Raw genomic sequence first — 27175 nt, forward strand, 5'->3', positions numbered from 1 at the left:
ATCCAGGGGCCAGGTTCTGAAGATGAAACTCAAATACTTTGGCCACCTAATGAGAAGGAAGGACTCACTGAAGAAGAGCCTAATGTTGGGAAAGATTGAGGGCAAAAAAAGAAGGTGATGACAGAGAACGAGGTGGCTGGATGGAGTCACTGAAGCAGTAGGCATGAGGTTAAATGGACTCCAGAGGATGGTAGAGGACAGGAAAGCCTGGAGGAACATTGTCCATGGGGTCGCAATGGGTCAGACATGACTTTGCAATGAACAACAACAACAATAGAGTCCAGGGGCAAAAATAGGGTGAGTGGGTAATTGAAAATGGGACTTTGGAAGAGCCCTGGTGGCACTGGGATTACAATGCATTATTGCAGACTAACTCTGCCCACAGCCAGGAGTTTGATCTTGACCGGCTCAAGATTGAGTCAATCTTTCATCCTTCTGAGATTAGTAAAATGATGACTCCGATTGTTGGGGGCAATATGCCGATTCTGTAAACTGCCTTAGAGAGTGCTGTAAAGCACTATGAAGTGGAATTTAAGTCTAAGTGCTATTGCTGTTGTGTGATTTATGCCTGATGCACATTGCAATTCTAAAATGAATTCATTAGCTTGCTGTATGTGCCTCTTTTCTAGATAAAATGAATCCTCAAAGTAGCTTCCAGTCCAATAAAATGCAAATGCATACGAGAATAAATAAATAACATAACACATTCAAGCAGGATGAATAAATCACCTTTTGAGTTGTGAGGCCTGCCCCGTGGAATAGTCACTCCCCCTTAAATTTAATGCCTTAAATCTGGTCTTCAAAAGTTGAGTCCTATGGACCATGTGCAGCTCTTTGAGTCATCAGTCATCAGAAAGGGGAAGGGGTAATTTTAAAAAGTGAGGATAGTAGTTGTAATTGTGCAATCAAACTTTGCCTTTTCAATCACACCGTTGCAACCATCATCTTGGCTTTTGTTCTATGCCCCCTGCCATGGCCTCTCTGGGATCTGGGCTTCAAGATGTATCAAGGAGAAGCTGTTGCAGCAGAAAGGTTAAGAAGATCAACACGTGGTGATCCATCAGCTCTACAAACGGGGGTTCTCCTGAAACCAAACTATATATTCACCTGGTCATGTTTCATGGAATAACATAAAAAAGGACGCCGGTCTGCAGTCAACTATTTGACATACAGAAAAGATGTCAGGCATAAAGAATCAGGACCACACATAAAGTTCCAGTCAAGTTGATTTATTGTCCATGTCTATACTTGAGAATCTAGTCACCTGACAGCACTTAATTGGCACCAGATAAGAGTTAAAGCTAAAGGTAAAAGTTCCCCTCACACATGCGTGCTAGTCATTCCCGACTCTAGGGGGCGGTGCTCATCTTCGTTTCAAAGCCGAAGAGCCAGCGCTGTCTGAAGACGTCTCCATGGTCATGTGGCCGGCATGACTAAATGCCAAAGGCGCACAGAACTCTGTTACCTTCCCACCAAAGGTGGTCCTTATTTTTCTACTTGCATTTGTTATGTGCTTTCGAACTGCTAGGTTGGCAGCAGCTGGGACAAGTAACGGGAGCTCACCCTGTTATGAGGCACTAGGGATTCGAACTGCTGAACTGCTGACCTTTCGATCGACAAGCTTGGCATCTTAGCCACTGAGCCACCGAGTCCCCTTAGAGATAAGAGTTACTGGAATCTGAAAGGGAATGAACTTAGACCCTTTCTGAGAACATAATGACACTAGTCTGATTCTTCTCTTGACTCCACCATCAGACTCTGCCTGAACTTCTCCTACACCTCAGAGGGTTTGCCGCTCCAAAGGATGGGTGCCATGGCAGAAAAGGCTCTCCTCCTGTGTCCCATCAGATGTAAGTTCTTAATAGACAGGACCCCCAACGCGCCTCTCCTTCCGGATCTGAGTGGATGGGTAAGCAGAGTGGTGTTCAGCTGGTTTGGATCGATTCGCCCAAACCGGTAGTGGAAATCACGGGTGGCCCTGCCCATCTACCCCGGCTCTATGCCATCCTATTTAGGCATGTTTTTGAGGCCAGGTGCACGCGCGGAAGGCGCACATACCAGCAAAACACATGCGTGGAAGGCCGGGCGGATGCATGGACTGGGGAGAAATAACTGGGGAGAGGAGGTCCCTCAACTAATCTGGCCCTGTGCCATGTAGAGCTTTAAATGTCAAAACCAGCATCTTGAATTGCATCTGGAAGCAAACTATCTCTAGTTGTCCTGTTCTATTCATTAATAATCCCAGAGCTGATTCCACCACAATGTTTGTTTTCTGAAATCTGCTCACTCCACTTTCTAAATCGGTCTCAAACTGACTCATTAGGAGGTGCGGTGGTGTTTAATGAGACATCCAAAGACGCTGAATTAAGAAGACCAGGTCCTTGGTGATGGAAATGCAAGTGGGACTTGGAGAGAGGAACAACATGGGAGCATAGACAGTAACACTGTTTTAAAGGCAGTAGAAAAGAGAATAAGATTGGAGTTTAAAAAGGAGAGCTCAGCTTCCTCCTTATTAAGACAATGGACGGATTGCATGAACCATTTCCTCCTTCTACCACTACCTTGAGCAGTGTCTCTCAGACTCTTGGAGAGAAGACAAAATGCAAGCCTTTATCAAGCTGCCTGCAATAAACTTCTCTTCATCCTCAGTTGTGCTCTGACTACAGTTGGCATTAGCGGCAAAGTCTCCATCTGAGTGGGCTAGAAGGAAGGGGTTTGGGAAAGTGTCCACAAGCATCTCAACATGTGACCGAAGACATCTGAAAAGAAGTTAAGATCATAACCAATCTGGAGCCGTCTAATTCAGAAGTTACTCCTTCAACATTGCCTGATATACGTTTTTAAGGTAAGATAATGTCATCTTGGAGTCCTAGTAGAAAAGCATTTAAATATGAGCCAGCCGTGTGCAGCAGCTGCCAAAAAAGCCAACACAGTTCTAGGCTGCATAAACAGAGGGATAGAATCAAGATCACGTGAAGTGTTACTACCACTTTATAATGCCTTGGTAAGGCCACACTTGGAATACTTTTTGGTCATCACGATGTAAAAAAATAGTGGAGACTCTAGAAAGAATGCAGAGAAGAATAACAAAGATGATTAGGGGACTGGAGGCTAAAACATATGAAGAACGGTTGCAGGAACTGGGTACGTCTAGTTTAGTGAAAAGAAGGACATAGGGAGACATGACATCAGTGTTCCAATATCTCAGGGGCTGCCACAAAGACGAGGGAGTCAAGCTATTCTCCAGAGCACCTGAAGGCAGGACAAGAAGCAATGGGTGGAAACTAATCAAGGAGAGAAGCAACCTAGAACTGAGGGGAAATTTTCTGACAGTTAGAACAATTAATCAATGGAACAACTTGCCTCCAGAAGTTGTGAATGCTCCAACACTGGAAGTTTTTAAGAAGATGTTGGATAACCATTTGTCTGAAGTGGTGTAGGGTTTCCTGCCTAAGCAGGGGGTTGGACTAGAAGCCCTCCAAGGCCTATTATTACTCTACTATTCTACTCTATCTTTATATGCAGCTGCAAAAGGAGTTGGATGTGGAAGCTTCAAGCTTCCCCCAAGACATTTGAGCAGCCTTTTGGGGGATTGTTCAAGGCTGAGGGGATCAGCAAGGAACAAAGAGAGTGGTATAGAGACTTTAAGCTTATTGTTTTGCCCTCTTTCCATGATTGATTATACCCTTGATTTTTATTTATTTATTTTTTGGTTGCACAGATGGAAGCTAAGAATCAGACTTCATTGAATGGGTTTATCCTTGTTGGCTTTCCATATCCCGATAGTCTGAAGGAACCTTTACTTATCTTCTTCCTACTCATCTATTTAATGACACTGTTTGGCAATCTTCTGATCCTGTTGGTTGTTGTATCTAATCCCCATCTCCACAAGCCCATGTACTGGTTCCTTTGCCATTTGTCTTTTCTGGACATGACAGTCTCCACCGTGATTGTTCCCAAGGTCATTGCGGGATTTTTAGAAGGTGGGAGAATCATATCCTTTGGAGGCTGTGTCTGTCAACTTTTCTTCTTCCACTTTTTGGGTTGCACAGAATGCTTCCTTTATACATTGATGGCCTATGATCGCTTTCTGGCTATTTGCAAACCACTCCATTATGGCAACCTCATGAATCATAGGACGTGTCTCTTCCTGGCCATGGGCACCTGGGTTGGAGGATGCCTTCACTCCATAATGGAGACAGCCCTTGTTTTTCGCTTGCCCTTTGGTCGGGAAAACCGGGTCAACTATATCTTCTGTGATATCCCTGCTGTGCTGAAGCTGGTCTCTGCTGACACAACCCTCAATGAGATGGTAACCATGGTGGATGTCGGTCTTGTGGCCACCACGTGCTTCCTTCTGATTTTGACTTCCTACATGTACATTGTCTCCACCATCCTGAAGATCCGCAGTGCCCAAGGTCGTAAAAGGGCTTTCTCTACCTGTACTGCTCATATAACTGTGGTGGTGACCTACTATGTGCCCCTTGTCTTCATCTATCTGAGACCAGGATCTCAGGATCCACTGGATGGAGTGGTGGCTGTCTTCTATACCTCACTGACTCCACTTTTGAATCCCATTATCTATACGCTGAGGAACAAGGACATAAAAGCTGCCCTTGTAAACTTGTCGAGGAGATCATCCTAAGCTGGTTCTGTGAACATTTCTGGAATCTCATAGAGAGAATCTCTACTGGCATTGCCATACAACGTTGATTAGAGGACTTCCAATTCCATACATACATTTTATAGGAATTAACTTGTAAACACAGGCACCATGTAAGTCATCTTGAGATTGTTTGGCTGGGGTGGACATAAATTCAAATTCAAATAAATAAAAAGAGAACTGGATGCCATCAGCGCATGATTATTGACAATCCAGTTAATCAAACGGTGCTTGTTGTTACATTTATTGCTATACAATGTTGATTGGAAGACTTTTAATTCTACAAACTCTACAAGAATGGTTTCCTATGCATTAACTCATAGGCATGAGCACCAAAGCTTTTAAGAGGAGGCGTATCAGGGCTCACCCAGTTCAATCTGTTTTTCGTGATTCTAGCTGATTTTCAGTAACTACTTGCTTACTTCTAATTTTTCATAAGCTGAATCAGAAAAATATTCCGTCCATCTTAGAAAAGTCCTCATCCGTTTATCTTCTTGTGCCCAGAAAACAAGCTCGGGATCCAAAAAGATCTTGACAGAGTTGAACAGTAGGACATATCCAACAAGATGAAATTTAATGTGGAGAAAAGCAAGGTTTTGGGGCCATCCAGGTCTCAGGAGGATTTCCATTCCCATAGCTTGTTTTCTTGCAGAAATTTCATTAGCCTAACTAGGTAATATCATCCGTGCTAGTCACTGATTAGCACTGAACATGTTACCTAGTTACAGGGGTTGGGATTCTACCAGTTTAGACCGGTCAGATCTGGAAGCCATCTTTTACATTTGGGCCTTCAGGCCTGCCACATTTTCTACTGTGGGAAACTGGGAGGGGGGATTGCACAGAGTATGGGTGATATACAGTCAAAATAACATTTTTTTCTCAGAGAGTCAAGGCCACCTTGCCCTGCAGCTATGATGAGGTGACTGGGAGAGATCTCCAGTTTTGGATGGTGCTTGATTGGACCATGTGATTGACATGTGGGTGGTGGGCAGGGACTTGAACTTTCTTTTGGGTAGGGAAAACCTGGACACTTTCAGATTTGGGTTTTCCTAGATGTGCCAATATGATACCTCTAATAAAATGGAACTTTGCGGAAACTCAAGCCTCGGAGTCTTCTTTCATTGGGGGTGTCACTTGGAACCCTGACACAAGATTTTACATCTGGGCAGGAAAAACCAAGGTTACAAGTTCAGATTTGGCTTACAAAGAGTAACTGTGAGAGGGACTCTGGAGTGCTAGTGGATGATCACTTAAATATGAGCCAGCAGTGTGCAACAGTACCCCCAAAAAGCTACTACAATCCCTGGTTGGCTAAACAGAGGCACAGAATCAAAATACCACTTTATAAAACTTTAGTAAAACCACACCTGGAATGTTGCCTCCAGTTTTGGTCACCACGTTACAAAAAAGATATTGAGGCTTTGGAAAAAGTGCAGAGAAGAGCAACTAAGATGATTAAAGGCCTGGAGACTAAAACTTATGAAGAACGATTGCAGGAATTGGGTGTGGCTAGTTTAGAGAAAAGAAAGATGTGGGGGTAATATGATAGCAATATTTGAAGGGATGCCACAAAGAAAAGAGGGTTTTTTTTCCAAAGCATCAGAAAGCAAGATAAGAAACATGGATGGAAATTAATCCATCCAAAATGAGTACAATTATTCACATTCCCTCAATCAATTTTGTTCAAAATTTTATCCATTTACGTCTTAAAAAAAGAAAGAAAGAAAAAATATCTTATTCTAAACATTTATAATTCTACTATTACACCCAAAATTCTAAACATTAAACACCGTTCTAAATCTTTATCATTTTAACAATCAATATTTCATATATATTCCTCAATCCTAAAACCCATTACCTCAAATCTATATTTTACTTCTCTTAAATGACATCTAATATCCATAATCTTAACAAAAAGTATTTTCCTCCTCTCTTAAAGTCATTTCATAAACAATCAACATTTCCTTCTATAGTTTGTTACTTCCACAATATTTTATTTTTTTTACTTCAAGTTTATTCTCATATTTTATTGAATCTAATTTTTAACTGGTTCATAGTTTAAGTATCTAATTCCCAGCTGTATTTTCCAATACTCCTGTCTGTATTTATTTAAACTGGTTCACAGTTTAGCTACTATTCTCCAGTAAAATCTCTTCCACTTCCTCCTAAATGTATTTTTAGCTGGTTTGCATCTTAATCAGCTGCTTCCCAGCAATGCTTTCCTCCACTCCTTACCTTAATTATTTTAGCTGGTTCACAGTATAATTTTAACTGCACACCAACCTTCTCCTTAACTCCTCCTAAATCTATAATAAAACTGGTTCACAACTCCATATAATAATAAATTTATTTACGGTCACAGACCAAAATGCAAGCATAGCTACAGAAAAACATAGGGAAAAGAACATCACGAACAGCCGGCCACCGGAAGCCCCGGCTGAGAGGGACCACAGCGCTCTCCTCTAATGGTTACGGCTCTTAGAAAAAATTTTGAGACCTGAGAGGTAGTGTATGAGGAGCCATCCCCTAAACAATACAAGGCCAAATCACTATCATTGGGCCCACAGAAATCTGTCTCTAAGAGAGACATCAAATTAATCCTGGCTACGTTGTACATGGGGCAGTGTAAAAGGACATGCTCCACAGTCTCAACCTCCGCTCTACCACAGGGACATAGCCGCTCGCCCCTCGGAAGCCTCTTGAATCGACCGTCCAGCAATGCTGAAGGCAAGACGTTAAAACGAGCAAGGGAGAAGACTCTTCTATACTTAGGGATGGTTAGAGTATAGAAATATGAGGCCATCCTCAGTCCAAAATTATTAAGTTGGCTGAAGACCAGAGGGGAGCAGGTTTTATTGGCTCTAGCTCTCAGATATTGTAAGTCTATGTCCACAAGCCGTTGGACTACCCTACATTGGGCATCTTTAAGGCCATAGTCTCCCATGGCATCCCCCGAAAAACCTAACAGGTGGAGTTTCTTCGTCAGATCCCTCTCCCACCGAGACGTATAGGGGTCAGCTAACACCAGGGAGAGGTAGCTGCCAGGGGCTGCCAAAAAGAGTGCCCGAAACCACCATTTAAAGGTGTTGATCCACGCCATGCATTCGACTGATCGAATGCCCAGTTCCAGATACATCGGAGCAAAGCCAACACAGGGAGGGAGACCCAAAAGTTTCCTTAAAAAAGCAGCCTGCGTTCTTTCAATACACTCCTTGAAGCCCTGTATCCATATCGGAATTCCATAAAGAGTTTGGGCCAAGGTTTTGGCTTTGTAAATACGCAGAGCAGAAGGAATAAATTGGCCACCTTGGGTATAGAAAAATCTTAAAATCTGCTGATGGCTACAAAAAGCTGAATTCAGCACCTGGGTTCGGTGTCTAGTCCAAGCACCAGTGTTCTGAAAATGTATACCTAAATACTTAAAATGGGAAACCTGCTTAACAGCATTACCCTTAATAGCCCAGTTGTGTAACTTCCGGGCACTAGAGAACACCAAGACTTTTGATTTGTCGTAGTTAATGGACAAGTGATTCTCAGCACAGTAGGACCCAAATGCAGAGAGAAGCCTTTTCAGGCCAAGCCTCGTCAGTGATAGGAGGACCGCGTCATCAGCATAAAGGAGAAGCGGGATCTTCGTTGTTGACAGCTTTGGGGCGTGAGACTCAATACATCCAATATAAGAGGCCAAATCAGATAAAAATAGGTTAAACAAAAGAGGAGCCAGGAGACAGCCCTGCCTTACTCCACTCTTTATCGGGATAGGGTTAGAGAGTTCTCCCTGCAAACTACACCTGACCTGACTAGAAGTCTGATTGTATAGGGATCTAATTAGGAACAACAGACGTCTGTCGATGGAGCTTTTGAACAATTTTGTCCACAACAATTCCCTTGGGATTGAATCAAATGCTGCCTTTAGATCGATAAAAGCAGTAAAAAGTTTACCACCTGGTATGGTGGCATATTTGTCAACCAGATGCGCTAGGACAAAGCAGTGGTCCAATGTGGCACAGCCTGCTTTAAACCCAATCTGTTCAGCACCAATAATGTTGGACTCCTCGACCCAGGTGAGGAGTCTGCGTTGGAGATATTTAGCGTACAATTTCCCAATGATGGAGAGCAGACTTATAGGACGATAATCGGCTGGGTTGTTCCTATTTCCTCGTTTAAAAATAGGGACAATAATTGCTTGGTTCCAGGAGGTAGGAATCCTGCCAGAGGTATTGATATGGGTAAAGAGTGTTGCTAAAAGAGGAGACCACCACTTGGGATTAGATTTTAACAGATCAGGGGGTATAGCATCAGGGCCAGGAGCTTTGCCTGACTTAAGTTCAGAGATAAGCTCGTTGATCTCAGCATGAGTCACGGGGTGCCAGTCCGGAATTGCAGGGGGCAGTTGTTGTCCGAGTCCGGTCGTGACTATTGAAGCCTGGAAGATTGATCCAAAATGACTTTCCCAATCTCTGTTGGAAATACAACAGAGAGGGAGTTCTTGATGACCAGGCAGCGAACAGGCGACCATTTGCCAAAATAGTCGGGTGTTCTTCTGCTGAATAGAGAGGAGAAGTAGGTCCCACTTCTCTTTTTCTTTAGCCCTCTTTTTCTTAACAATTAGTCGTTTATACTCCCGCTTCAGGTGGTAATAGTCCTCAGGTAGGCGTTTATCCCCTCGATTACGATAGAGCAGGTAAACCTGTCTGATCTTGTTCCTGAGCAGCACACATTCTTCATCGAACCAGGGATTGCTTCTTGGACGATATGGGCCACTTGGCCTACGATCAGCTCCTAGTTCCCTTTGAATACTGTTAATTAATGATTCGAAGGTCGAGATTGCCGCTGAGTCACTGCATGTTAAGGCCTGATTGTATAGGCTAAGACACTCCGGCGATGATAAAAGAGAGTGGAACTTTCTTTCAGTCTTGGGAGACCATTTGATCCTCCTTGCATAAGAGGTCACATAAGGATCCAGTATTTGGGGGCCCTTAGGCAGATGTATATTTGTAAAGAGCCCAATGATTGTGACCAGGGGGTAGTGGTCGCTCTCTGTGAGGCAGTCCACAAAAAAAACATGGACTGCCTGTCTTAGTGGCTGGGAAACCATCACAAAATCAATAACACTACTCCCCCGTGAAGAGCTAAAAGTAAATTCACCCGCTAGATCGCCTGGGGTACTCCCGTTAAGGATTGTCATATTGTGTTGGGATGCTAAGAGGGCTAATTGAACGCCGGCAAAATTTGTTAGCTCATCCTTAGAATGCCTGGCTGAGAACTGGTGTCCTATGGCCTGGCAGATTTCTTGGGAGTAGAGTGCCTCAATTGGTGGGGGAATTTGGCCTCCCAATCGGGCATTAAAGTCACCCCCTATAAAGATGTACGGCGCTGGAAATTTAGTTTCTGTATGGGTAATATAGCTCTCCAGTTCGCCCCATTGAGCCTTAGTGTCGGCTTGCCTCACCGTCGGGGGAAGGTAAACGTTGAACACTAGCATGTTACTGTGTCCTCTCTTAATTAGGAGCGCCATGGCTAAGGACCCACTGGGGGGGAGCTCCACTGTCTCCACTTTCAGGGAGGTAGAGACCAAACAAGCTAAACCACCCTTAGGTCTTCCCGACTTGAATTGTTTGGTAGCAGCCAAAGAAATGGCCGTAAACCCTGTAAGGGATATCTTATCGCATGCCCAGGTCTCCTGAAGCAGGACCACATCAAATGACTGAATATAGTTAATAAAATCGGTGGTGCCGCACCTTCTCCCCCAACCTGCTATATTCCATGAAAGGCATCTAAGTGTGCAAGGGGGGGATGCCGGGTTTGCTAGTCATTCTGTATAATTAATTTTTTCCAGAGAGCCCTTCAAATCCGAAAAAATACAGCCGTTATTCGATGGAAGTGTCACCCTTTTGGGAGATAAAGGCAAAGAAAAGTGGAAGGGAGGCGAGCCTTGTTCATGAGGCTGTAGGGCTCTACACGCAGTCCAGTTTATGCTTCTATCGTTCATTGGTTGCTTACCTGGCAAGCATTCGGTGACATCAACAGATGGGGTTTGGAGTAGCCCTGGATCTTCAAGTTTACAAGTTGGACATTCTGGAGGGAGGGCCGAGGGAACTGCCTCTGATAAATTGATGTGGACTCCCTGGGGTCCAGGGGGATCCTTATCAGGTAGTGAAAGACTCCAGAGCTTGGATTTAACTGCAGACAGGCGCGTTATAATTTGGGCCCTTTCTGGTTGTGGAAGTGCGCGAAAGGAGTCGAAAAGCTGTATCTCCTCCAGATTCCAAAAATTGTCTTGAGATGGAATGGTTTCATAGATGGGTGGAATCCCAGAGGCACTAGCCTGAGGCTTATTCACTAAGGAACTTTGGAGGCCCTGGGCTGGTGTCGCTTCCTTTGGGGCCATTTCTTCCCAGCTGATCAGATCGTGACAAACTTCCTGATGAGATGGGCCTCGCTGAGGGGAGAAGATTTGACCAGCTGTAGGAGGAACAGACAAAGCATCAGAAAGCAAGATAAGAAACATGGATGGAAATTAATCCAACCAAAATGAGTACAATTATTCACATTCCCTCAATCAATTTTGTTCAAAATTTTATCCATTTACGTCTTAAAAAAAAGAAAGAAAGAAAAAATATCTTATTCTAAACATTTATAATTCTACTATTACACCCAAAATTCTAAACATTAAACACCGTTCTAAATCTTTATCATTTTAACAATCAATATTTCATATATATTCCTCAATCCTAAAACCCATTACCTCAAATCTATATTTTACTTCTCTTAAATGACATCTAATATCCATAATCTTAACAAAAAGTATTTTCCTCCTCTCTTAAAGTCATTTCATAAACAATCAACATTTCCTTCTATAGTTTGTTACTTCCACAATATTTTATTTTTTTTACTTCAAGTTTATTCTCATATTTTATTGAATCTAATTTTTAACTGGTTCATAGTTTAAGTATCTAATTCCCAGCTGTATTTTCCAATACTCCTGTCTGTATTTATTTAAACTGGTTCACAGTTTAGCTACTATTCTCCAGTAAAATCTCTTCCACTTCCTCCTAAATTTATTTTTAGCTGGTTCGCATCTTAATCAGCTGCTTCCCAGCAATGCTTTCCTCCACTCCTTACCTTAATTATTTTAGCTGGTTCACAGTATAATTTTAACTGCACACCAACCTTCTCCTTAACTCCTCCTAAATCTATAATAAAACTGGTTCACAACTCAAGTAGTTGCCTTCCAGCAATGCTTTCCTCCACTCCTACCCCTATTTTTAACTGGTTCACAACTTTATTTCAATTGATCCCCAGGTGTAGTCTCCTCCACTCCTAACTTTTTATTTTTGGCTAGTTCACAGTTTTGCTTTAACTGTTACCCAGCGTATGCTTTCCTCCACTCCTAACTCAGTATTTTGGCTGGTTCACAGCTTTGCTTTAACTGTTTTCCAGCACATGCTTTCCTCCACTCCTAAATTCATTTATTTAACTAATTCATAACATTTATCTCTTATTCAGTTGTTTAGCTCCAAATTACTTTGAAATGTATTACCAATATTGTTTTCCAATCTATTCTCCTCCATATCTCTTACCAATTTAAGATAAAAGTATATTTCAATAAATATCTTATCTCCTATTCTCTCTTGTTTTCTCCCATTCCATGCTTATTTCTTATTTTCAATAGGAAACATTTTGAAACACTTTAAAATCAATTTTTTATGGTTCTTAATTTTATAAATAATTAAACAACACCTTTAAAGGTAAACATTTTCTTCCAGATTATTAAATCTGTAGGTAGTGCTAGTTAAAAATTCAAAGTTTAAAAAAGGCATTAGAACATCCAAAAATCATGTTTTTCTTCAATCATTTATGCTCTTATTTCTTAATCAAATTGTTTATATATTTATATGAAAATAATAATAGAAAAAAGGAGAGAGTAATAGCAATAATAATAATAATTACAATAAAATACTAAAAAATAAGGCAACACTAAAAAAGGAAAAGAAAAAAGGAAGAGTAGAAATATAACAAAAGAAGTCAAATTGGTTAAAAAAGAAAATAGAAAGGGGAAAAGAAACAAAGAGAAAGATACTAAAAGAAAGAAATAGAGAGAGAGCATAGAGAAGGAAAAGGAAAAAAAAAAAGTATCTCCTAGCATTATTCAGCCACCCAGAAACCGTTACATTCATTTAAATGAAAATATAATATTTTGTTGTCTTGTTACATAGTATATTCCATTATTCCTTTCTCCAATCTGTCCAGATATGTATCTTTTCCATTTCAATGTCATCAAAGTTATGAGTTCTACAAAGTTAATTCTGAAGCTATTCCATATACGGTATCATCATGTCCTTCTTCTATTGCCACACCCTTCTTTTGTTGCCACGTTTATTAGTTCAGTTTGCATTGTTCCATTTAATTTCTTCTTTCTAATCTTCAATAAATCTTCCAGTGAACAGATTATGTATCCTAAGTCAAGTTCCCTAAGTCTTTTCCTCAAAATAGTCAATCTTAAATAACAAGCAACAAAGTTTCTCTTTTGGTTTTTGAATTGTTGTTGTTGTTGTTGAAAATAGAAGATGTTGGAGATGTTGATTTTAGATTTCAGTGAATCTGTCCAAGATGCAAGTAAGAGCCACGGAAACTCAGGAGCAAAATCTGTAGGTTGAAAGATGGTATTTCTCCATTCTTCAACCAAAACATTTTTTTCAGTTACTCACAGAAATCTTGAGTCTTCATTCAATGTAGTCTTGATCTCTTAAATCGTTTGTCTCCTAAAACAGTGTACTTTTATTTTTCCAAGCCATTTTTTTTTACAAATTCTTTAGATTTCCCTCTTTAAAAAGGAGAAAATTTGCTTTAGAAAGAAGGACAGTTCCTGGAGAAAACTCTTCGAAACAGATGATATTAACTGGTGTGAACACGACAAAATTCATATCATACAACTTCAAATATATTCTAGCTTCTTCATTAGAGGCTTAGATTTCCAATTCTTGTCATTTCGTTTTATACCTTCATCCCTTCCAGGTCCTTCAGAGCATTTTAAGAGCAGTTATTTTGAAAAAATAATAATAATAAACTAGTTTTTTAGGTAGCTACATCCTTCACTGCATAATTTCCATTAGGAAATAACTTGTCGAACGGATTTTAGCTGCAAAGCATTTAATCAGGATATGCTCTTCCTCAATGCTATTTATTTTCTTAATTAATTATCCTTGTCTTGTACAATATAAGCAAGGGAAAGATCTAAGCTTTAAAGAAATGTTTCCTTAAGAGAAGAGAGCGTTTCCTGCTGGACCTAATTCCCTGAAGGTTTTCCTTTTATCCGTTGAGAATATGGTACCTTTTAATGATCACTTATTTCTTCTTAATGCATTTCCCTTTGGGTATTTTTGCATTTAGCACTTCATTCATTTGCCCTTTAGGGATTTCAGGAGCTTTCTTTCTTTCTTTCTTTCTTTCTTTCTTTCTTTCTTTCTTTCTTTCTTTCTTTCTTTCTCTCTCTCTCTCTCTCTCTCTCTCTCTCTCTCTCTCTCTCTCTCTCTCTCTCTCTCTCTCTCTCTCTCTCTCTTAGTTCAGAATTAATCAGGGGTGGGCTGCTGGGGGTTCGCAGGGGTTTGGGAGAACCTCTAGCTAAGATTCTGTGCAGTTTGGAGAACCCCCAAATCCCACTCCTGGCTGGCCCCACCCACCCCACCTCACCCCTCCCAGGAGTCCCCACGCAGCCCATTTTGGATACAGGTAAGTGCAGGGCAAGCATGGAGCCTTGGGGAGGGTGAAAAACGGGCCTACCAGAAGTTTGGGAAAGCAAGAAACAGGCCCGTTTCCTACCTACAGAGGACCTCCAGAGCCTAGGGAAGCTGTTTTCACCCTCCTGGAGGCTCAAGGAAAGCCTCCAGAGCCTGGGGAGGGCAAAAACACCCTCCCCAGGCTCTGGATGCAGGGTGCTGACTAGGCCATGGCCACGCTCACCCAGCAACCAGGCAGAGAACTCTGTGCTAAAATTTTTGAAGACCCACCCCTGGAATTAATCCATGAAGTATTTATGAAGATCAGAATGTGCTGTGCTGCACATGAAATTCATTAAGGAAAACTGATGGTTTATAGAAGTGTGTGCAGTTGTTTGAGTTCCCCAAAATTAGTCATTTAAAGTGGATTAGAATCCAGGGGCCAGGTTCTGAAGATGAAACTCAAATACTTTGGCCACCTAATGAGAAGGAAGGACTCACTGAAGAAGAGCCTAATGTTGGGAAAGATTGAGGGCAAAAAAAGAAGGTGATGACAGAGAACGAGGTGGCTGGATGGAGTCACTGAAGCAGTAGGCATGAGGTTAAATGGACTCCAGAGGATGGTAGAGGACAGGAAAGCCTGGAGGAACATTGTCCATGGGGTCGCAATGGGTCAGACATGACTTTGCAACGAACAACAACAACAATAGAGTCCAGGGGCAAAAATAGGGTGAGTGGGTAATTGAAAATGGGACTTTGGAAGAGCCCTGGTGGCACCGGGGTTACAATGCATTATTGCAGACTAACTCTGCCCACAGCTAGGAGTTTGATCTTGACCGGCTCAAGATTGAGTCAATCTTTCATCCTTCTGAGATTAGTAAAATGATGACTCCGATTGTTGGGGGCAATATGCCGATTCTGTAAACTGCCTTAGAGAGTGCTGTAAAGCACTATGAAGTGGAATTTAAGTCTAAGTGCTATTGCTGTTGTGTGATTTATGCCTGATGCACATTGCAATTCTAAAATGAATTCATTAGCATGCTGTATGTGCCTCTTTTCTAGATAAAATGAATCCTCAAAGTAGCTTCCAGTCCAATAAAATGCAAATGCATACGAGAATAAATAAATAACATAACACATTCAAGCAGGGTGAATAAATCACCTTTTGAGTTGTGAGGCCTGCCCCGTGGAATAGTCACTCCCCCTTAAATTTAATGCCTTAAATCTGGTCTTCAAAAGTTGAGTCCTATGGACCATGTGCAGCTCTTTGAGTCATCAGTCATCAGAAAGGGGAAGGGGTAATTTTAAAAAGTGAGGATAGTAGTTGTAATTGTGCAATCAAACTTTGCCTTTTCAATCACACCGTTGCAACCATCATCTTGGCTTTTGTTCTATGCCCCCTGCCATGGCCTCTCTGGGATCTGGGCTTCAAGATGTATCAAGGAGAAGCTGTTGCAGCAGAAAGGTTAAGAAGATCAACACGTGGTGATCCATCAGCTCTACAAACGGGGGTTCTCCTGAAACCAAACTATATATTCACCTGGTCATGTTTCATGGAATAACATAAAAAAGGACGCCGGTCTGCAGTCAACTATTTGACATACAGAAAAGATGTCAGGCATAAAGAATCAGGACCACACATTAAGTTCCAGTCAAGTTGATTTATTGTCCATGTCTATACTTGAGAATCTAGTCACCTGACAGCACTTAATTGGCACCAGATAAGAGTTAAAGCTAAAGGTAAAAGTTCCCCTCACACATGCGTGCTAGTCATTCCCGACTCTAGGGGGCGGTGCTCATCTTCGTTTCAAAGCCGAAGAGCCAGCGCTGTCTGAAGACGTCTCCATGGTCATGTGGCCGGCATGACTAAATGCCAAAGGCGCACAGAACTCTGTTACCTTCCCACCAAAGGTGGTCCTTATTTTTCTACTTGCATTTGTTATGTGCTTTCGAACTGCTAGGTTGGCAGCAGCTGGGACAAGTAACGGGAGCTCACCCTGTTATGAGGCACTAGGGATTCGAACTGCTGAACTGCTGACCTTTCGATCGACAAGCTTGGCATCTTAGCCACTGAGCCACCGAGTCCCCTTAGAGATAAGAGTTACTGGAATCTGAAAGGGAATGAACTTAGACCCTTTCTGAGAACATAATGACACTAGTCTGATTCTTCTCTTGACTCCACCATCAGACTCTGCCTGAACTTCTCCTACACCTCAGAGGGTTTGCCGCTCCAAAGGATGGGTGCCATGGCAGAAAAGGCTCTCCTCCTGTGTCCCATCAGATGTAAGTTCTTAATAGACAGGACCCCCAACGCGCCTCTCCTTCCGGATCTGAGTGGATGGGTAAGCAGAGTGGTGTTCAGCCGGTTTGGATCGATTCGCCCAAACCGGTAGTGGAAATCACGGGTGGCCCTGCCCATCTACCCCGGCTCTATGCCATCCTATTTAGACATGTTTTTGAGGCCAGGTGCACGCGCGGAAGGCGCACATACCAGCAAAACACATGCGTGGAAGGCCGGGCGGATGCATGGACTGGGGAGAAATAACTGGGGAGAGGAGGTCCCTCAACTAATCTGGCCCTGTGCCATGTAGAGCTTTAAATGTCAAAACCAGCATCTTGAATTGCATCTGGAAGCAAACTATCTCTAGTTGTCCTGTTCTATTCATTAATAATCCCAGAGCTGATTCCACCACAATGTTTGTTTTCTGAAATCTGCTCACTCCACTTTCTAAATCGGTCTCAAACTGACTCATTAGGAGGTGCGGTGGTGTTTAATGAGACATCCAAAGACGCTGAATTAAGAAGACCAGGTCCTTGGTGATGGAAATGCAAGTGGGACTTGGAGAGAGGAACAACATGGGAGCATAGACAGTAACACTGTTTTAAAGGCAGTAGAAAAGAGAATAAGATTGGAGTTTAAAAAGGAGAGCTCAGCTTCCTCCTTATTGAGACAATGGAAGGACTGCGTGAACCATTTCCTCCTTCTACCACTACCTTGAGCAGCGTCTCTCAGACTCTTGGAGAGAAGACAAAATGCAAGCCTTTATCAAGCTGCCTGCAATAAACTTCTCTTCATCCTCAGTTGTGCTCTGACTACAGTTGGCATTAGCGGCAAAGTCTCCATCTGAGTGGGCTAGAAGGAAGCGGTTTGGGAAAGTGTCCACAAGCATCTCAAGATGTGACCGAAGACCTCTGAAAAGAAGTTAAGATTGTAACCAATCTGGAGCCGTCTAATTCAGAAGTTACTCCTTCAACATTGCCTGATATACGTTTTTAAGGTAAGATAATGTCATCTTGGAGTCCTAGTAGAAAAACATTTAAATATGAGCCAGCCGTGTGCAGCAGCTGCCAAAAAAGCCAACACAGTTCTAGGCTGCATAAACAGAGGGATAGAATCAAGATCACGTGAAGTGTTACTACCACTTTATAATGCCTTGGTAAGGCCACACTTGGAATACTTTTTGGTCGTCACGATGTAAAAAAATAGTGGAGACTCTAGAAAGAATGCAGAGAAGAATAACAAAGATGATTAGGGGACTGGAGGCTAAAACATATGAAGAACGGTTGCAGGAACTGGGTACGTCTAGTTTAGTGAAAAGAAGGACATAGGGAGACATGACATCAGTGTTCCAATATCTCAGGGGCTGCCACAAAGACGAGGGAGTCAGGCTATTCTCCAGAGCACCTGAAGGCAGGACAAGAAGCAATGGGTGGAAACTAATCAAGGAGAGAAGCAACCTAGAACTGAGGGGAAATTTTCTGACAGTTAGAACAATTAATCAATGGAACAACTTGCCTCCAGAAGTTGTGAATGCTCCAACACTGGAAGTTTTTAAGAAGATGTTGGATAACCATTTGTCTGAAGTGGTGTAGGGTTTCCTGCCTAAGCAGGGGGTTGGACTAGAAGCCCTCCAAGGCCTATTATTACTCTACTATTCTACTCTATCTTTATATGCAGCTGCAAAAGGAGTTGGATGTGGAAGCTTCAAGCTTCCCCCAAGACATTTGAGCAGCCTTTTGGGGGATTGTTCAAGGCTGAGGGGATCAGCAAGGAACAAAGAGAGTGGTATAGAGACTTTAAGCTTATTGTTTTGCCCTCTTTCCATGATTGATTATACCCTTGATTTTTATTTATTTATTTTTTGGTTGCACAGATGGAAGCTAAGAATCAGACTTCATTGAATGGGTTTATCCTTGTTGGCTTTCCATATCCCGATAGTCTGAAGGAACCTTTACTTATCTTCTTCCTACTCATCTATTTAATGACACTGTTTGGCAATCTTCTGATCCTGTTGGTTGTTGTATCTAATCCCCATCTCCACAAGCCCATGTACTGGTTCCTTTGCCATTTGTCTTTTCTGGACATGACAGTCTCCACCGTGATTGTTCCCAAGGTCATTGCGGGATTTTTAGAAGGTGGGAGAATCATATCCTTTGGAGGCTGTGTCTGTCAACTCTTCTTCTTCCACTTTTTGGGTTGCACAGAATGCTTCCTTTATACATTGATGGCCTATGATCGCTTTCTGGCTATTTGCAAACCACTCCATTATGGCAACCTCATGAATCATAGGACGTGTCTCTTCCTGGCCATGGGCACCTGGGTTGGAGGATGCCTTCACTCCATAATGGAGACAGCCCTTGTTTTTCGCTTGCCCTTTGGTCGGGAAAACCGGGTCAACTATATCTTCTGTGATATCCCTGCTGTGCTGAAGCTGGTCTCTGCTGACACAACCCTCAATGAGATGGTAACCATGGTGGATGTCGGTCTTGTGGCCACCACGTGCTTCCTTCTGATTTTGACTTCCTACATGTACATTGTCTCCACCATCCTGAAGATCCGCAGTGCCCAAGGTCGTAAAAGGGCTTTCTCTACCTGTACTGCTCATATAACTGTGGTGGTGACCTACTATGTGCCCCTTGTCTTCATCTATCTGAGACCAGGATCTCAGGATCCACTGGATGGAGTGGTGGCTGTCTTCTATACCTCACTGACTCCACTTTTGAATCCCATTATCTATACGCTGAGGAACAAGGACATAAAAGCTGCCCTTGTAAACTTGTCGAGGAGATCATCCTAAACTGCTTCTGTGAACATTTCTGGAATCTCATAGAGAGAATCTCTACTGGCATTGCCATACAACGTTGATTAGAGGACTTCCAATTCCATACATACATTTTATAGGAATTAACTTGTAAACACAGGCACCATGTAAGTCATCTTGAGATTGTTTGGCTGGGGTGGACATAAATTCAAATTCAAATAAATAAAAAGAGAACTGGATGCCATCAGCGCATGATTATTGACAATCCAGTTAATCAAACGGTGCTTGTTGTTACATTTATTGCTATACAATGTTGATTGGAAGACTTTTAATTCTACAAACTCTACAAGAATGGTTTCCTATGCATTAACTCATAGGCATGAGCACCAAAGCTTTTAAGAGGAGGCGTATCAGGGCTCACCCAGTTCAATCTGTTTTTCGTGATTCTAGCTGATTTTCCATAACTACTTGCTTACTGATTCTTTCTGATCCTTTTCTTTTCTTGTGCCCAGAAAACAAGCTTGGGATCCAAAAAGATCTTGACAGAGTTGAACAGTAGGACATATCCAACAAGATGAAATTTAATGTGGAGAAAAGCAAGGTTTTGGGCCATCCAGGTCTCAGGAGGATTTCCATTCCCATAGCTTGTTTTCTTGCAGAAGTTTCATTAGCCTAACTAGGTAATATCATCAATGCTAATCACTGATTAGCACGGAACATGTTACCTAGTTACAGGGGTTGGGATTCTACCGGTTTAGACCAGTCAGATCTGGAAGCCATCTTTTACATTTGGGCCTTCAGGCCTGCCACATTTTCTACTGTGGGAAACTGGGAGGGAGGGTTGCACAGAGTATGGGTGATATATAGTCAAAATAACATTTTTTTCTCAGAGAGTCAAGACCACCTTGCCCTGCAGCTGTGATGAGGTGACTGAGAGAAATTTCCAGTTTCGGATGGTGCTTGATTGGACCATGTGATGGACATGTGGGTGGTGGGCAGGGACTTGAACTTTCTTTTGGGTAGGGAAAACCTGGACACTTTCAGATTTGGGTTTTCCCAGATGTGCCAATATGATACCTCTAATAAAATGGAACTTTGAGGAAACTCAAGTCTCGGAGTCTTCTTTCATTGGGGGGGTGTTACTTGGAACCCTGACACAAGGTTTTACATCTGGGCAGGAAAAACCAAGGTTACAAGTTCAGATTTGTCTTACAAAGAGTAACTGTGAGAGGGACTCTGGAGTGCTAGTGGATGATCATTTAAATATGAGCCAGCCGTGTGCAACAGTACCCAAAAAAAGCTACTACAATCCCTGGTTGGATAAACAGAGGCACAGAATCAAAAATACCACTTTATAAAACTTTAGTAAAACCACACCTGGAATGTTGCCTCCAGTTTTGGTCACCACGTTACAAAAAAGATATTGAGGCTTTGGAAAAAGTGCGGAGAAGAGCAACTAAGATGATTAAAGGCCTGGAGACTAAAACTTATGAAGAACGATTGCAGGAATTGGGTGTGGCTAGTTTAGAGAAAAGAAAGATGTGGGGGTAACATGATAGCAATATTTGAAGGGATGCCACAAAGAAAAGAGGGTTTTTTTTCCCAAAGCATCAGAAAGCAAGATAAGAAACATGGATGGAAATTAATCCAACCAAAATGAGTACAATTATTCACATTCCCTCAATCAATTTTGTTCAAAATTTTATCCATTTACGTCTTAAAAAAAAGAAAGAAAGAAAAAATATCTTATTCTAAACATTTATAATTCTACTATTACACCCAAAATTCTAAACATTAAACACCGTTCTAAATCTTTATCATTTTAACAATCAATATTTCATATATATTCCTCAATCCTAAAACCCATTACCTCAAATCTATATTTTACTTCTCTTAAATGACATCTAATATCCATAATATTAACAAAAAGTATTTTCCTCCTCTCTTAAAGTCATTTCATAAACAATCAACATTTCCTTCTATAGTTTGTTACTTCCACAATACTTTATTTTTTTTACTTCAAGTTTATTCTCATATTTTATTGAATCTAATTTTTAACTGGTTCATAGTTTAAGTATCTAATTCCCAGCTGTATTTTCCAATACTCCTGTCTGTATTTATTTAAACTGGTTCACAGTTTAGCTACTATTCTCCAGTAAAATCTCTTCCACTTCCTCCTAAATTTATTTTTAGCTGGTTCGCATCTTAATCAGCTGCTTCCCAGCAATGCTTTCCTCCACTCCTTACCTTAATTATTTTAGCTGGTTCACAGTATAATTTTAACTGCACACCAACCTTTTCCTTAACTCCTCCTAAATCTATAATAAAACTGGTTCACAACTCAAGTAGTTGCCTTCTAGCAATGCTTTCCTCCACTCCTACCCCTATTTTTAACTGGTTCACAACTTTATTTCAATTGATCCCCAGGTATAGTCTCCTCCACTCCTAACTTTTTATTTTTGGCTAGTTCACAGTTTTGCTTTAACTGTTTTCCAGCACATGCTTTCCTCCACTCCTAAATTCATTTATTTAACTAATTCATAACATTTATCTCTTATTCAGTTGTTTAGCTCCAAATTACTTTGAAATGTATTACCAATATTGTATCCAATCTATTCTCCTCCATATCTCTTACCAATTTAAGATAAAAGTATATTTCAATAAATATCTCATCTCCTATTCTCTCTTGTTTTCTCTCATTCCATGCTTATTTCTTATTTTCAATAGGAAACATTTCGAAACACTTTAAAATCAATTTTTATGGTTCTTAATTTTATAAATAATTAAACAACACCTTTAAAGGTAAACATTTTCTTCCAGATTATTAAATCTGTAGGTAGTGCTAGTTAAAAATTCAAAGTTTAAAAAAGGCATTAGAACATCCAAAAATCATGTTTTTCTTCAATCATTTATGCTCTTATTTCTTAATCAAATTGTTTATATATTTATATGAAAATAATAATAGAAAAAAGGAGAGAGTAATAGCAATAATAATAATAATTACAATAAAAGAAATACTAAAAAATAAGGCAACACTAAAAGAGGAAAAGAAAAAAGGAAGAGAGTAGAAATATAACAAAAGAAGTCAAATGGGTTAAAAAAGAAAATAGAAAGGGGAAAAGAAACAAAGAGAAAGATACTAAAAGAAAGAAATAGAGAGAGAGCATAGAGAAGGAAAAGAAAAAGAAAAAAAAGTATCACCTAGCATTATTCACCACCCAGAAACCGTTACATTCATTTAAATGAAAATATAATATTTTGTTGTCTTGTTACATAGTATATTCCATTATTCCTTTCTCCAATCTGTCCAGATATGTATCTTTTCCATTTCAAAGTCATCAAAGTTATGAGTTCTACAAAGTTAATTCTGAAGCTATTCCATATATGGTATCATCATGTCCTTCTTCTATTGCCACACCCTTCTTTTGTTGCCACGTTTATTAGTTCAGTTTTCATTGTTCCATTTAATTTCTTCTTTCTAATCTTCAATAAATCTTCCAGTGAACAGATTATGTATCCTAAATCAAGTTCTCTAAGTCTTTTCCTCAAAATAGTCAATCTTAAATAACAAGCAACAAAGTTTCTCTTTTGGTTTTTGAATTGTTGTTGTTGTTGTTGAAAATAGAAGATGTTGGAGATGTTGATTTTAGATTTCAGTGAATCTGTCCAAGATGCAAGTAAGAGCCACGGAAACTCAGGAGCAAAATCTGTAGGTTGAAAGATGGTATTTCTCCATTCTTCAACCAAAACATTTTTTCAGTTACTCACAGAAATCTTGAGTCTTCATTCAATGTAGTCTTGAATTCTTAAATCGTTTGTCTCCTAAAACAGTGTGCTTTTATTTCTCCAAGCCATTTTTTTTTTTTTTACAAATTCTTTAGATTTCCCACTTTAAAAAGGAGAAAATTTGCCTTAGAAAGAAGGACAGTTCCTGGAGAAAACTCTTCGAAACAGATGATATTAACTGGTGTGAACACGACAAAATTCATATCATACAACTTCAAATATATTCTAGCTTCTTCATTAGAGGCTTAGATTTCCAATTCTTGTCATTCCGTTTTATACCTTCATCCCTTCCAGGTCCTTCAGAGCATTTTAAGAGCAGTTATTTTGAAAAATAATAATAATAAACTAGTTTTTTAGGTAGCTACATCCTTCACTGCATAATTTCCATTAGGAAAAAACTTGGCGAACGGATTTTAGCTGCAAAGCATTTAATCAGGATATGCTCTTCCTCAATGCTATTTATTTTCTTAATTAATTACCCTTGTCTTGTACAATATAAGCAAGGGAAAGATCTAAGCTTTAAAGAAATGTTTCCTTAAGAGAAGAGAGCATTTTCTGCTAGACCTAATTCCCTAAAGGTTTTCCTTTCATCAGTTGAGAATATGGTACCTTTTAATGATCACTTATTTGTTCTTAATGCATTTCCCTTTGGGTATTTTTGCATTTAGCACTTCATTCATTTGGCCTTTAGAGATTTCAGGATCTTTCTTTCTTTCTTTCTTTCTTTCTTTCTTTCTTTCTTTCTTTCTTTCTTTCTTCAGAATTAATCAGGGGTGGGCTGCTGGGGGTTCGCAGGGGTTCGGTAGAACCTCTAGCTAAGATTCTGTGCAGTTTGGAGAACCCCCAAATCCCACTCCTGGCTGGCCCCACCCACCCCACCTCACCCCTCCCAGGAGTCCCCACGCAGCCCATTTTGGATGCAGGTAAGTGCAGGGCAAGCATGGAGCCTTGGGGAGGGTGAAAAACGGGCCTATCGGAAGTTTGGGAAAGCAAGAAACAGGCCCGTTTCCTACCTACAGAGCACCTCCAGAGCCTAGGGAAGCTGTTTTCACCCTCCTGGAGGCTCAAGGAAAGCCTCCAGAGCCTGGGGAGGGCAAAAACACCCTCCCCAGGCTCTGGATGCAGGGTGCTGACTAGGCCATGGCCACGCTCACCCAGCAACCAGGCAGAGAACTCTGTGCTAAAATTTTTGAAGCCCCACCCCTGGAATTAGTCCATGAAGCATTTATGAAGATCAGAATGTGCTGTGGTGCACATGAAATTCATTAAGGAAAACTGATGGTTTATAGAAGTGTGTGCAGTTGTTTGAGTTCCCCAAAATTAGTCATTTAAAGTGGATTAGAATCCAGGGGCCAGGTTCTGAAGATGAAACTCAAATACTTTGGCCACCTAATGAGAAGGAAGGGCTCACTAAAGAAGAGCCTAATGTTGGGAAAGATTGAGGGCAAAAAATAGAAGGGAATGACAGAGAATGAGGTGGCTGGATGGAGTCACTGAAGCAGTAGGCATGAGCTTAAATGGACTCCAGAGGATGGTAGAGGACAGGAAAGCCTGGAGAAACGTTGTCCATGGGGTCGCAATGGGTCAGACATGACTTTGCAACGAACAACAACAACAATAGAGTCCAGGGGCAAAAATAGGGCGGGTGGGTAATTGAAAATGGGACTTTGGAAGAGCCCTGGTGGCACCAGGGTTACAATGCAGTATTGCAGACTAACTCTGCCCACAGCCAGGAGTTTGATCTTGACCGGCTCAAGATTGAGTCAGTCTTTCATCCTTCTGAGATTAGTAAAATGATGACTCCGATTGTTGGGGGCAATATGCCGACTCTGTAAACTGCCTTAGAGAGTGCTGTAAAGCACTATGAAGTGGAATTTAAGTCTAAGTGCTATTGCTGTTATTGTTGTTGTGTGATTTGTGCCTGATGCACATTGCAATTCTAAAATGAATTCATTAGCTTGATATATGTGCCTCTTTTCTAGATAAAATGAATCCTCAAAGTAGCTTCCAGTCCAATAAAATGCAAATGCATACGAGAATAAATAAATAACATAACACATTCAAGAATAAATCACCTTTTGAGTTGCGAGGCCTGCCCTGTGGAATAGTCACTCCCCCTTAAATTTGATCGATGGTCTCAATCCTGAGAGCCTTTAGAAATGCTGTGAAGTCCTCACTGATATTCTGACATTAGGACAAGAACATCAGATAAGTTCATCACGGGAGGTGTAAGAAATGTTTCAAGTTTCAAGTTTATTAGATTTCTATACCACCCTTCTCCCGAAGGACTCAGGGCGGTGTACAGCCATATTAAAACACATAGATTTATAAAATTTAAAACCAAATTAAAATCAATATATAAAATTGGCCCGCAAATTTAAAACACACATACACCCATAATAAAATTCATATTAGGCCAGGCCGGCTTGCTGGAACAGGAGGGTCTTAAGGGCGCAGCGAAAAGTACACAGGTCAGGGCTAATACAGAGCTCTAGGGGCAGCTCATTCCAGAGGGCTGGTGCCCCCACAGAGAAGGGTCTCCCCCTGGGTGTTGCCAGTCAGCATTGTTTGGCCGACGGCACCCTGAGGAGCCCCTCTCTGTGGGAGCGTATTGGCCGGTGGGAGGTTGTTGATGGCAGAAGGCGGTCTCATGTATATACCCCGGTCCTAAGCCATGGAGCGCTTTAAAGGTGGTGACCAACACCTTGAATCGCACCCAGAAGACCACCAGGAGCCAGTGTAGCTCGCGCAGGAGGGGTGTTATGTGGGCGCGCTGATTCGCACCCATAACCACCCGCGCAGCTGCATTCTGGACCAGTTGGAGCCTCCGAGTGCTCTTCAAGGGGAGCCCAATGTAGAGAGCATTGCAGTAGTCCAGATGGGACGGTACGAGGGCATGAGTGACCATGCGCAGGGAATCCTGATCCAGAAAGGGATGCAACTGGTGCATCAGGCAAACCCGATAGAAAGCTCCCCTGGCCACGGCCATCATATGATCTTCCAAAGACAGCCGTGCATCCAGGAGAACACCCAAGTTGTGAGCCCTCTCTGTGGGGGCCAGTATCTCGCCCCCAATAGTCAGCGATGGAGCCCGGGATGCCGGTATAGTCAATGTTGATGTGTGGTTTTCTTGTTTTTGTTGATTTTTGATCATTTTTGTCATTAAAATATTGTAATGTTTGACAAACATCACATCAATTAAAAAGCAGGAGCCACGAACACCGGATTGCAGTCAAATGCCATGATCCCTAATTCTTAATCTCTACCCACACTGACACCAAACAACACCAGTTCAATGGGAACAATACAAAAATCATTGGACATGCTACCATCTGCCACACTTGTGAATTCATTGAAGCCTGGCACTCCACAAGCAGTTCCATCAACAGACAAATTGACCTACCACCAGCCTACAAACCCCTCAGAATCCAAATCAACCACACAGCCAACCAGAGATAGCACCAACCCTCAACCAACCCACACAACTTCTCCCAACCACCACTTCACCTCCCAATGACCCTCACCTGATGAAATCTCCTTATCACAAGACCCATCACAAGAGTCACTGATGACTCACAGCTGACCCATCACTTGACACACCCACATCTGAAACCAGTGGTGGGATTCAACTAATTTAAGAATCAGTTCTCTGCCCTAATGACCAGCTGGGTGTGGTGTGGCCATGGTGGGCATGGCCAGGGGGTGTGACAACAGACCTCCCGCACCCCTTTGGGAGCAAAAATGGGCTAGGGGGGCACATCACCCCCCGCACCCCTTTTTGGACCTAGTAGGCCTCCCTGCAGCACCCTGGGAGCAAAAACAGGCTGCGGAAAGGGGCATGCCGCACCCCCCTGAGCCCCGTTTTGGGCCTAGTAGGCATCCCTACATTTACCTGGGAGGCAAAATGGGTCACATGGGGACTCCTGGAAGGGGTGGGGAGGGGAGGGGCCAGCCAGCAATTTAAC

At 41.7% G+C, this 27175-nt stretch overlaps 2 protein-coding genes across 2 annotated transcripts; both read left to right on the forward strand.

The window, feature by feature from the left end:
* The first annotated feature begins 3714 nt into the window (after nucleotides 1-3714).
* LOC132709943 (olfactory receptor 10G6-like) lies at nucleotides 3715-4645 on the forward strand. Its single transcript, XM_060685000.2, has one exon. The coding sequence runs from the start codon at nucleotides 3722-3724 to the stop codon at nucleotides 4643-4645; it is 924 nt and encodes a 307-aa protein (XP_060540983.2). The 5' UTR covers nucleotides 3715-3721.
* A 13886-nt stretch (nucleotides 4646-18531) lies between these two features.
* On the forward strand, nucleotides 18532-19460 carry LOC148113757 (olfactory receptor 10G6-like). The gene has a single exon (XM_087893347.1). It carries the CDS (start codon nucleotides 18537-18539, stop codon nucleotides 19458-19460), a length of 924 nt encoding a protein of 307 aa, XP_087749473.1. The 5' UTR covers nucleotides 18532-18536.
* Nucleotides 19461-27175: the final 7715 nt, after the last annotated feature.

This window comes from Pantherophis guttatus, chromosome 4 (assembly GCF_059756535.1).
Source record: "Pantherophis guttatus breed Tessera chromosome 4, ASM5975653v1, whole genome shotgun sequence".
NCBI classification, from domain to species: Eukaryota; Metazoa; Chordata; class Lepidosauria; order Squamata; family Colubridae; genus Pantherophis; species Pantherophis guttatus.

What these genes read in the sequence shown, in the direction of transcription:
- LOC132709943 (XM_060685000.2), top strand. Translation starts at nt 3,722, where the DNA reads ATGGAAGCTAAGAATCAGACTTCATTGAATGGGTTTATCCTTGTTGGC.
- LOC148113757 (XM_087893347.1), top strand. Translation starts at nt 18,537, where the DNA reads ATGGAAGCTAAGAATCAGACTTCATTGAATGGGTTTATCCTTGTTGGC.